Raw genomic sequence first — 12,946 nt, forward strand, 5'->3', positions numbered from 1 at the left:
ACTTGTGTGTGTGTGTGGTGTTATTGCCTGGCTCTGTGAGCATAGTGTTATTGCCTGGCTCTGTTTGTGTGTGTTGTTGCTGTCCCCGTTGTATGAGTGTGTGTTATTGTGTTGTGAGCCTGTCACGGGCTGTGTGACGTCAGAGGAGGTGGGCACGCGCGCCCACCCAGCAGTTTGAACGCTTTTCTCTCCTTTCTATCGTCCCAGGCGCGTGACCCGGAAACCCTCGGGCACGAGCAGTAGTCAGGCGCGCTCCTGCCTGCCTCGCAAAGGCGTCGAGGCCGCGCTCAGGCTGTCTCCCAGTGTCTGGCTGTCGGTGTCCCTCGTTCCCGGGAGCTCAGTGCTGCACACCGGCCGACAGGGAGAGCGGACACCCGGACACCCTCCACCCACACCGCGTCCCGGACATGCAGCCGCCCCCGCCGAGGCTGAGGAGCAGCAGGAGGAGGAGATGAGGCTCCGCAATGGCACTTTCCTGACTCTGCTCGCCTTCTGCTTCTGCATCTTCCTCTCCCTGTCCTGGTACACGGCGTTCAGCGGGCAGAAAGGTGAGCGCACCGGCCATCTTAACCACCCTCCCCGGTAACTGCTGGTAACACGGCCCTGCACCACCCCCTGACCCCAACTGTGCGGCCAGCGCTGCCAACACAAGGTCATCGGCCATCACTAGCCACAGCCGCCCTGCACGGGGTGTGTGAGGGCAACCTGCATGCCTGGCTACCTGTACAGCCTGCCTGGCTACCTGTACAGCCTGCCTGGCTACCTGTACAGCCTGCCTGGCTACCTGTACAGCCTGCCTGGCTACCTGTACAGCCTGCCTGGCTACCTGTACAGCCTGCCTGGCTACCTGTACAGCCTGCCTGGCTACCTATACTGACACTGCCTGCCTGGCTACCTATACTGACACTGCCTGCCTGGCTACCTATACTGACACTGCCTGCCTGGCTACCTATACTGACACTGCCTGCCTGGCTACCTATAATGAGGGGTGGGCATCAGTCCTGGCAAATGATGCTGGCTCTGCATTTTACATTATCACAGGATATCTTGGCCAATCCTCCAGCTGCTGCTGGACTACCAATTCCTATCACCCATAGCCTAGTGGGATGGTAGCTGTCACCTCACTATAGATGGCCATGTCTCTAATCCTGATATAAATCAGCCAAACTTCTACTGGTGCCTTGGTTGGCACATGACTAATGTGTTTTGACAGTATTTGCAACTCCTGGATAGGTTTTTGGTTTTTTTTGTGTTGTGCTGAGACTTAATAATTATGAATAAATTATGTTGCTTAAATTAACCAGTATAAAGCAGTATCTGCATTTGGTACTCTTGGTAGCTTTAGGCTTGGTGTTGCTTCTTTTTTTTAAGATAAGAGATGTGTACCTCCCTGCTCCCCTGGTTGCTATTGGTGTCTAAATGATCAAAATAATTTTGCTGCCTTTGTTACATTTTATGCGTTCATCACTTATATATCCATATATTTAATATGATATTATTGCTGTTGGCATCACATGCTGCTGGTTTGAGTACTTATAATTAGAGAACACAATGTATTTTCCCTTATCCCCACATAGTTAATGCTGTATAGTCTGTTGCTACTCTGGAGCTTCTCATGCAGTCACGGATCTGCATTTAAATGACTATTGTACTGTTTTTTTTGTTTGTCTTTTTTTCTTCTTTATTCTTAATAGGGCTGGTCTATATTGTTTTCTATTTTCATCTATTATGTTTGTTTCTGATTTATTATTATTATTATTATTATTATTATTATTATTATTATTATCTTGGATTGATCTGTGTTAATCCTAGGTCTATATCCGTTTTCCATAAATGCCATACTGTCCAAAGGCCTCTAAAATATAAGTTTCTAGTGTTGTCAGTTTCAATATTGTAGATGTGAAATATATCCATTGGTGAGGAAATGTACTGTAAAAAGGCTCCTTTTATTGCATCCATTGTTGTACTTGCTGTATTGTTTACTTTTCCTTTGTTTAACTCCTTACTACCTCCACCAAATATGTGACCGACTGTTCATTGTTTCTTTTATATTGTTGCCACAGTGCATTTGTTTTTCTTTTACCTTGCTATAAATGTAAATTGTGGCAGTACACTGCTTGTAGAGAATATTGCACTCCCCTGGGCATATTCATTGTATATAGTTTTAAATTTCCTTTCTTCACTAATAACCTGCTTGTTCATAACAATTGTGTGCTTCCCTCCTGAGTCTTTGCACAATCTTACAGTAATACTTGTTTATTATGTGAATTTATGACTAATCTAATTCCAAACTTTTAGCAAGGAAAATAGATAAAAATAATGATATATCATATGCTAAAATAGTATGATCCGTGCTGCTTTGTGAGAATAAATTACTCTTGCATGTATGAGGGCTTCATTCACTAAACTATGAATTGTAGATAATTAAAAAAATGGCAAAATTTAAGCGAAAATAGTGGATCTAGAACAACTTGAATATAGTCTTGACTTCCAATTTGCTGTAGTTTTGAATTGGAGTAATGAATAACCTTTGTAAATTGTAGCGTATTGACATGAGTTGCAAAATTTTGGCTAAAACAGCTGTTCTGTAGAGTTTGTCCAAATCCGTTATTTTGACCGTTATTTTGACCTATTTTTGCAATTCATTTTTTAGTGCACTACAATTTGGTATTTAGTGAAATAAATAAAACAAAATATGCTCCAGAAATTACCAAATGTCTAGTTTAGAATCTATTAATGTTATTGTCCAAAACATTCATTGTGTCCTATTTATATATCACACTGTCCTGCGTTTTTAAGGTCTATGTTTTCTTCACTTATTTGGTTTTGCAGCTCTTTGATTGGGATATCCTTACTACAGGTCCCTTTTTTCTTTTGCTTTGCCTATGCCATTTCAGCCTATTTCTAGATTATTTTATTGGATGTCATATTGCTATTTGTGATGTTTTTTTCAGGAATTCAGATTACATTCTCTGCCTTGTTAGTGTATTTTAAGGTATTTGATAGAAATTACATCTTTCCACCTGTAAATTATGATACTTTTGACTGGCTACAGTGAAATGGTTAAAACCTTTAAATCGTTTTCTACAAGGGACACGGGCAGCACTGTGTTTTTGGGCTGTAACTAGGGAAGGAATCTGCCAACCTTAGACAGTAGTAGGAACATGTTGCATAAGATGGCAGGCATTATCATAGTTAGACATGGGAGCTGGAAATGTAAACCTAAAAAGTAAAAACTTGCAATTAAGTGCTAAGTAGAGCAAATAAAAAGCTCATATTTTTAATGTTTAAAAAGTTCCCTTTGCCCTGAAGGCGTTAATTTCACCATTGTTACTTGCAATTTTTTATTGTTTAATTTGGAAAACATTTATTTTGTTCTTTACAGGAGGAAATAGCATGGTTACATTAAAAGAAATGTATGCCCCTTATGCAAGACACAATAAGACTTGGGCACAGAAGGAAAATTCAGTACGTCTGATTAGTTTTGTCAGAAAATAAGAAAACTATTCACCCGAACCGAATTACGTCCGCGCTTTGGTTTTGTTCGTCTGAATTTTGTCTGTATATTTCCTTTGTAAACAAAATACAGCCATTTTTCATGTGCATATGGTTACATAACATAGGAACCTGTAGCGCCACAACAGCGAGCACAGGCTTCTCAATGTCAAAATTTGTCGCATAGATAAACAGCACTTTTTTTTTTTTATGAGACATAATGGTTATAGACATACTTTGTAGGCAAGATAACGTAGGTTAGGCTTGGTTAATGTTAGTTGATTATACAGGTTACTTCGATAAGAGAGTTCACTGACTTGATGTGCCTCACTACTCGAACTCTGTCTAACATTCATCAGTATGGGTTACATTTGCAAGCTAATACTTAAGGCTTAACAGGCCCTAGAATGAGTATACTCATAGGTTAACAAGCAGACAGAGGTTTTACCATGCTAGTAACTGTAGTTCTGGTTGTCTGGGTGAGTGCCTAATGAGTGGGGTTCATGGTTTAACCGATATAGTATACTATTAATCTTAATGTACTAGTGCAACATGTAAGTATCAGTAGCATGCTAACATAGCGAAAAGAGGAGCATGGCTAACGAGCAGGTGTACAATAAAGTGTTCAAACTATGTACAATGCGGTGGCTAGTCTCGGCAGCAATATACAAGAGGGCATAGTGTTCGTTATGACCTGTACTGTAGGACCATGTGTTGTCCCTGTTTTTGGGCCTGCAGGAGCATAGTCCAACTACGGAGCATGTTGTCCCATTCAGCCGATACCGGCTCTGGAGGCTTGACAGGTGGGCCTTGGGCACTTGCGGAGTTGGTGCTGCAGCAAGAGTCCGTCGCCTGTGTGTCCCAGAGAGGCCCCCTGCCCACGTCCTACGCCACTTGGCAGCTGTGTTGCTTTCCGGTAAGCTTTGTGGCCGTCTATTCAGGCGTATGAGTGCAAGGTTGTGCTTCTTTGGCTGGAGGATTCCAGTGTTGCTGAGCAGTATGTGATTCGTGAAGGCTTGGTCTCTCGCTGGTATGTGTGCGGGTGGATGCCGGAGTCCGGGAGGCACGTCGCCGTTCCCCGCCGCTTTGAACTCCGAGGTTGGCACTGTCTGGGGGCTTGGGGTGGGCCTCTTCTCAGGCGGCGTCGGGTAGTCGGGCGGATCCATGCCGCCACCTTTTGCATCGCGCCAGCTTGAAGTGCCGACCCTTTGTGTGGAGCAATGTCCAGAGGCTAGTGCGGAGCTGGTCAAAGAATTCTAGGGTGTGCTTGGGTGTTTTGATGAGGTTGTTTTGTGCCGCCATCTTGTGTGGGCCCCTGTATTCCTGTGCGTTTGCGGGTTTGGTCGCTTGGTTGAGCAGCGTTGTGGGGGTAGTCGTCCCCAGCGAGGACCGGGATATCCCCCGCCGGTCCAGGGGGGGGGGGGGTAGCGGGGCAGCATCCGAGTGAGTCTTATGAGCAGGTCCCGTGTCGGGGGATCGGCCGCCTCCCCCAGGCCTCAGGCCCCGCTCCAGTGTAGGCCTCGTGGCCAGTTTGGGTGCTTGTTTTGTGTTTCGATGCAGGACAGATATCATTCTGTTCCCTGTGTGGCCCTGTATCTGTTTTGGGGCATTTTGGGCTTCTAGCATGGTTGGGTTGTTCAGGTTAAACGCTTTTGTGCTCGTTGGCATGAGAGCCCTCATGGAGCACGTCCGGCCATCTTGGCTGTCAGGCCCCGCCCCCCAGCCACTTTTATTTTTAATGTCTTACTCCATACCAGACAGTGAATGGTTGGTTGAAAATGGGAGCTGCATGGAGATCCACAACACTTCCCCCTATCCGTGAGTGTGAAAGAAACAAACAAAAGTTTTTGGAGGTCAATATGATCCCATATTGGTATGAGAATGGATTAAAACCTTCCTTGTGCCCTTACGCACCATGCCTACAAAACAGCGAGCAACCTCTGTCATAAAAGACTAGCGACTAGGTAGCTATTGCTACAAACAAAACAATATAATAAAGTGGGGTTCTAATTACTATTATGTAGGGTGAAACCTTATGTCCCTAGCTATTAAATATTAACCCAGGGTGACCTATTGCCCTGGACCCACACTCGTAGGGCAGGGTAGGGGCTGATAATATTTACCATGGCACCCCAAGCTACTAGCTCCCTCCAATAAAAATTACATCAAGAAGACATCTGGTGGAAAATCAACTTGTTTTTCTTAGGAGCATAGTTTATTGGCCACATCCCTCGCTATTAGGGTAAGGGGAAAATCAGGTATTTTTTTTTGGCTCGGGCGGGGCCTGGCATTAGAGACAGTGCTGCTTCAGCTGTAGTGATTATAGTTCTTGAAGTGTTCCTTTTAATTCTTTATTTTCTCAATGTGTAAGCCATTTTGTGACTTTGGCTTCATTTAACATTAGATAACCAACACATTTCAGATATCTTTTCAGATATTTTGTTGGTTACAACAAAATATCTAAAAAAAAAAAAATAGGAAGAATTGTTGGTTCACCAAAATTATTTAAAACAATACAAAAAAAAATCTAACAAATAGTGCTGTAAACTAACTGATAAATGTATATTTTACCCACAAGGATTGTTTCCTTTTTTCTTTAAGATAGCTTGAAATAAACACATAAATAATACAAATTGTTTCTATATTCATGTTTTACAGCTCATATGTAATTGTGAATTGGTGCCAGTTTATATACATTGATTACACTATTTATGAGCTTGGTTGAAATCTATTAATGCACACATTTTGTTTACCCTGACATAAGATCTTGGTTTCATATTCTTGGATTTGCCATTTAGCAAACAAAATGTTCAGTGGTGTCAGTATGTCAAAAGAGAAATTAAATCCCCACTTAAAACCAATATTACTTTGTTAGTAAGAAAACCATATTTCCTTAAGTTTGGTTGTGAAAGAATTAATATATTCTAGCCTGATAAGGAACATGCCAAGTACTATAATGAGTACAACTTGTTTTCAAACTGTTTGACTTATCACCTGTGGTCCACCTGATACCGCTACCTGGCTCCACTAACTTCTCTTAGCTCTTATTGGCTAAGAGCAATCAGCTGATGCTATCAACTAATGAACCAAACCCTGCACTATAGAGCCTAGCTCAAGAGAGCTAATGGGAGTTCCTGCTTGGTCCCTACAGCTACTCGAAGAAGCTAATTCTGAAACTAGTGGTTACTGAAACGTACAGTGCGATACAAATAGACTCATGTGCAATCTGTACAGGAAAGCATATTGGCTGTGAGATGGTATTCTTCCATAATTAATATATATTTTGGTGATGTGTTGACATGCAGTTGCTCTTATTGTTTTTGGAAGTGAATGTTCTGCGATTTATAATCTACTGGAACAAACAGACCTTGTGGGGCACATTTACAGAAACACGTTTTCAAAACTCTGTCTGGGAAAGGTTCCAAGGAATATTCCTTCTACTCTGTATTTCTAACTTTTACTAGATTTTCTGTGGTAATGTACTTATTTTCTTTGTACTTGAAGAACAGCATGTTTGTTACTGTTAGAGTACTTATTTTTATCTGTTGGTTTGTTAAGTGGCTTTTGGCACCTGAATGGTTATTTGCAATGCATTTCTAGTTACTGAAGGTTATCAGGAATGACCAGAACGTTAGCTGGAAATGTTTGGACTAGATTTAACAGTATTAGTGAATTTTCATGTTTTTAGCTTTGTAGCAATTTGACGAGTTTATTTCCATTCACTTACACAATACTATGTGTCAGGTTAAGGTTCATGGTAAAACAGCTACAGCGCATGGGAGAGAACTGCACTTTTGTAAGTAAATAGGAAAGCAAGATAGCTATGCCAGCCAGGCAGTATAGTAGTTGACATAGCTAGGCAGACTGAGAACAGGATCAGCCTTAGTAATAGTGCCACTGGGTATGCCATTATGGGAAGAGAGCTATTAGACAGAATACATGAAGAATAAACCTAAACAGAGGCTCATGCCATGGCAGTAGGAGCCTGAGCACTATGAGGAGTGCAGAGTTAGGTGTCATCTGTGAGTTCATCCTATTCCGCATGTGGGCCACATCAGACAGTCCAGCTCCCAGTTAGGTGGGCCAGGGCATGAATGCAAATCATTGCCACTATCGCTAGGCTTCCCCACCAGCACAATAGAGTGCAGATTTTGTAGTAGAACATGGTGCAGAAGGTGAGACATTCAATCCAGCTGGTTGTCCCCTTAACTATGGCTAAAGGCCTTTAAGGGGGCTAGTGCCCCATGTCCATAGATTCTCCTTCTCCAGGAGGAAAAATCTTGAGCACGCAGGGTGCCTGAAACTTGTTTGACCCTTTGGGTTTGTTGAAGGCTGCCTTGGTGTCTCTCCAGGTGGGCCCCAAGCTCAGGCAGCGGGTTTTTTCGCTGGAGTAGTGAGTGCCCAATGAGCCCCCTTCCCCCTCCCATCTAGGTAATGTACAGCGGGTAGTGTTGGTGTGATACAAAAAGATATGGAAGGGCTGCGCCAAATAAGGGTAGATAGTCCAGTAAAGTATTGATAGGGTGCCAATAGATGGTCTAGGATACTTGATAGAGTTCCTCTGTGGATGCGTCTAGTGTAGACCGTTCCGTATATGTAAATACAAGAGAGGTAGAGGCGACTAATGGTATAGTATGAAGGTTCAGGATGTGATAGGTAACAAAATGTAGAGAAATCACATTCAAGAGAGCTATGGCCAGCTCTGGTGTGGATTGCGTACAGTGGTATAATCCCCGCTTATAGGATATGTAGGGAGGGGGTCTCCGTCAACACCGTCTGGTAGTCCAGAACTCGGAAAAGAAAGACAGAAAGCGACACTAGTGCTCTCAATTTTGATGTGGTTCAGTGTGCAGATAAGAAGAGGTAAAAAACTCACATTTGAGGGAGCTATGGCCAGCTCTGGTGTGGATAGCGTACAGCGATATAATCCCCGCTTATAGGATTTGTAGCGGCAATACGTCCGTCAGCACCGTCTGGTGATCCAAGGCTCCAATATAGAAAAATAAAAAGCAGCAATAGTGCTCTCAATTGTGATAGGTTAAGAGAGTAGTAGAGGAAATAAAATAATACTCACAAAGATAGAGCAGAGGTACTGCTCTATGGATAGGCGCTGGTGGTATGATCCCCACCTAGGATTTCTTGGAGTACTGGAACTTTAAAATTGCCAGTGGAAGTAAAAGTAACCAGGAAAGGTTAAAATGCCAGGAATAGGTAAAAAAAAAAGTTTAAAGTGCATAGAGAGTGCAATAAAAAGAGGATTGGTACAATAAAGTAGCCAAAAAACTTTTATTGATCTAAAATACACAATAAAATACAGAATTAATAACCATAAACGCGTTTCACCATAAGTGGCTTCTTCAGAATGGGATAAAAGTAGTAACCTGGCAGGGGTTGTTTAACCCCTTAAGGACACATGACATGTGTGACATGTCATGATTCCCTTTTATTCCAGAAGTTTGGTCCTTAAGGGGTTAAATAGGGCTATGTTAATTTGAAAATTGCGCCAAAAGGGTAATTGGCCAATCAGACAATTTTTAAAAACACTTTTAAAAATTAGGATTCAAAAGTATGGGAGTGATATTATAAGGGTGATGAGTCCATTTAAATTATTTAAATGTAAAAACGAGGGTGAGAAGGTTGTTTTTAAAACCAAAACAAAAAAAAAAAGTTGTTTTATAAAGTTCATAAAAAAAAGGTTGTTTTATAAAGTGCATAAAAAATAAAATAATTTTTTTTTTTTTTTTTAAATTTCACATATCTAAAAAAACATAAGGAGATGGTTTAAAGGTACAGAGATATATGTAAATGGAGTATGCATGAAAAGGGGGTAATATAATCCCAAACATAATGATTTAAATAGGGGTTGTATTATACCCCAGAGTAATAATATATTACAGATGTTAAATGAAAATAATAGATAAAATAAAATAAAATAAAAATAAATATAAAAATAAAATTAAATAAAAGTGTTGGTGTGATGCAGTGAGTCCACTAGTGTGGCTGGGATACGAGGGTTGCTCTTGATGCGGTGCCAGAACGCCTGACAGATTGCTTCAAATCTTGCCTTAAATTGCTCCCTCCACTCTTGGTCTCCAGGGCCTGTTCGGTAATGTCTGTTTGGAAGCACGATGGCCATATTGGCTCCACCACGTGGTTGTTGATGCCGTTAAGCTTTGCTCTCTATCATTAGAGACCATTGTGCTGCCCCAGTGGCGGCCGGGATATCCCCCACCGGTCCAAGTGGGGGGTAACAAGGCTACCACAAACTATGTTGAGGGTCGGTCCCCGGCTCTGGAGATCGGCCGCTTCTCCCAGCCGCCGGGACAGCACTCTCAGTAGGCCACAGAGTCGAACATGATGGAGGTTTTGCAAAGCACAGTGATTTGGGCCTCTGTCAAATTTAGCTTGTTCAGATGTCGGTCTGCTATCCAGACTTCATTTTGAAAGATTTTGGGCTGCAATAGCTTAAATTAGGCCCAAGCTAGCGAGGAGCTATCTTGGGTGTCAGATCCCACCCCCCTTTAAGTAAATCTTTTTTAAAAAATAATTCACAAAGCATCTAAGTGGAAACTTTGGCTTTTTATTAATTTGTTGCAAATGCTCTACATTTAAAGGAGCACACAAAGGACCATAAACACTATAGCGGTTATGATGCCAGCAATTCCACCATGAAATCTTATAATAATTCTGTGACAGAGCTCCCTGTATCCCGAATGAGTACCATCGCCAAGTTGACTTCATAGCTGCTTGCAGGGACCCTGGAACAATTCTGCCCCAGTCGCCACAGCTCCACAAAACCAGGCTGTAGCTCTCCTTCCAGGCAGGGATCTTCCCTTCAGCCTATTCCTCTGCAGCTTTCCTTCCAGGCAGGTATCAACCCCTCTACCTATTCCTCTAGAGCTCTGCTTACAGTGATTATAGTTATTGCCTTTACAAAGGCAATTGCAGCTTTCAGGCCTAGCTCTTTGGATTCATCCCAGGGCTAGAAGGAACCTGTAACCAGGTCTGAAGACACTGTCACTGGGATCCCTACAAATCCGCACAGGACACAAGTTTCAAAAGAAACTGACATGTAAAACGTTTTTTTTATTGGGACTAGCCTATATGTTCATTACATTACGATAACTGTGACTAACATAGTAAAATTCAAATAACCAAAACATGTCACAAAATTTACAGGAAATTATAATAGCATAATAACATTTTATAAAGGAATGGGGAAGACCATAATTAACAGAAAATATCTCTCCTGTCTGCGGAATTAGCAATATGCAAATGAGCAAGCCTTGCTATTTAGGTAGTGCATATAGCTGTTGCTAGATCCTTGCAACCAACAGGTGGTGCTGTACAGGCTCCACAACCAAATCCACCAAGTTGATTGCAAGTATTAGCAAGTAGCCACATTACACACACACCCTGCACCCACAATGGACACAGGGTGACTTAAACATAGGAATGGCCCAGGGCCCTACATAAAATGTCCGTATGAAACCAGTCACAAATTCCATGGTGGGAGTGGCCAGCAACTGGTGGACCAACAATAAGTTGGTAAAAAGACACTATAGATATTCTTCAGGCAGGAGTTCACAGCAGAATGATGACCAAGTAGAAAATATTAAATGATAAAAACAAAATATCCAATAGTGCTCTCTGAGGTAATAGTTATGGCCATGCCATCACTATAGCAACTCTTTGTAGTGGTTATGCTGCTTGGGGTATTTATTTTATGGGACACTCTAAAGTGGTCTTGGGGTGTAGATGCTGTGCCTGCACCCTGGATGTAATTGATGACCTTTTGTGTAGTAAGTGAAAGGATCACTATAGTGTTACAAATGTGTATTCATAGTTCCTCTCTCTTTGAGACTGATTGAATAGCAATGTATTTTTTTTTTCAGCTTTTATTCTTTTTTTTTTATTTTTTTTATTTTAAGCTATAAAAAGACAAACATATGTAATATATTTCAAATATTCATCAGTAAGATGTTCCAGTATATATTAAGGAATCATACAGCAAATAATATTTATAACTAACATAAAACATACATTTGGACGGATTCTGGACTATTAAGCAGAGTAAATGGTGGGAACCGCACTCATTCCCAGCGGCCACGGGTGCTCCAGAGCAGGACCAGCAATTCCAGAATAATGGATTCTGGACTAGTCTGAAGGGACAGTAAAAGAAAAAAGAAAGATGATTTAATAATTATATAGTCAGAAAATTATTGTCCACTTGTAGTTAATTAGGTGGAAGGGTATTATAGGTTGCCTTCAGGGTGGGGTATTTCATGAGGTTAAGTTAATTCACCAGGTAACACGTTCTGTAATATTGAATGTTTTACCCTGGTATTTTTGCATTAATGCCTCTGATGGGTGAATGAGTGACGGCTACTAGAGACATTAAAACCTTGCCATGATAATATTGCTATTCTGCAGAACAGCAGTGTTCTCACTTGCAGAGTTAAAATGGGGGTGGGGGGGGGGGGGGGTGAAGTGGTCTATAGTGTCCATTTAACAGAGGCATGACACCTGGTTAACATAGAGGGATACACCAGAACCCTAAAGTACTGTAGCTTGCTGAAAAGTTTTATGTGTAAAGAATGTGTCCTCTGTAAAATGGAAGGGGTGGGGGGGAGGGGGGGGGAAGTGCAGATTTCAATAGAAATTGGCACTTTTGTAAATTAACAATACATGTACATGTCCTGTTACTTCCTCTGGTTTGGTTAGCTCAGTGGAGCTAAACTCAGGATAGGCAATTGCTCAGAGAGCGTGCCTTTCAGAGACTTCTCATTGAGCTGCACTGGGAAGTCTGTGATTGGACAGCCACAGAAAGTCTGGGCGGGGTTGGAAGGAGAGGGCTTGCAAGGGCAGCAGACAAGGTATCTGTAGGTTTGTAAGCTGTTCTTTATATATTCCTAATTACAGTTTTATTTGGTTAGTGGAGTGTACCGTTAAGTGTTTTTGATATGGTCATGGTGCCTGGGGTCTGTATGTGCAGCGTTTCAGTATGAAACGCTGCACATATGGAGAGTAATACCATCTCTGACTGCTCATTGGGGTGTCAATAGCCAGGCTGTTCCAGATGCACTGACACTTTCAGCCAATAAATTTGGCATCTGGTTCCTGCTATTGGGGAACTGAGCCTGGATATTCTTGTATCTTCATAACTACCGGGGCTGTAGTGGGTTATTGTTGCAGTAGCCATTTAATGCTCTCTTGCATGTAACTATGTATGCAGTTACATGCAAGAGAGCATTAAATTCCAGGACTGAATTAATCTCTCTACATGCTAACAACCTGGCCAGGTGTAGTAAAACATCAAATCAAGAATCTTGTGGCTGACGACATTATAATTAACAAGAGCCAAGTTGTTTTTATTTTTATTTTCTCAAGTAATGATAAAAGAAAAAGTGTATGTTATTTGTAAAACGGTGAATTGCATGCTCATGCCACC

At 41.8% G+C, this 12,946-nt stretch overlaps 1 protein-coding gene across 2 annotated transcripts in view; it reads left to right on the top strand.

Moving 5' to 3' along the window:
* The first annotated feature begins 206 nt into the window (after window positions 1-206).
* The window catches only part of MGAT4B (alpha-1,3-mannosyl-glycoprotein 4-beta-N-acetylglucosaminyltransferase B), a 399,376-nt gene continuing 386,636 nt past the window's right edge, over window positions 207-12,946 (top strand). For both annotated transcript variants that reach the window (XR_010090437.1, XM_063447906.1), the window contains exon 1: window positions 207-548. Coding sequence is in view for 1 of the 2 variants with exons in the window: in XM_063447906.1 (XP_063303976.1) it covers window positions 452-548 (97 nt within the window). In the remaining variant the exon portion in view is untranslated. The remainder of the gene's footprint in view (window positions 549-12,946) is intronic.

The sequence above is a fragment of the Pelobates fuscus genome, chromosome 3, assembly GCF_036172605.1.
Source record: "Pelobates fuscus isolate aPelFus1 chromosome 3, aPelFus1.pri, whole genome shotgun sequence".
Taxonomy (NCBI): Eukaryota; Metazoa; Chordata; class Amphibia; order Anura; family Pelobatidae; genus Pelobates; species Pelobates fuscus.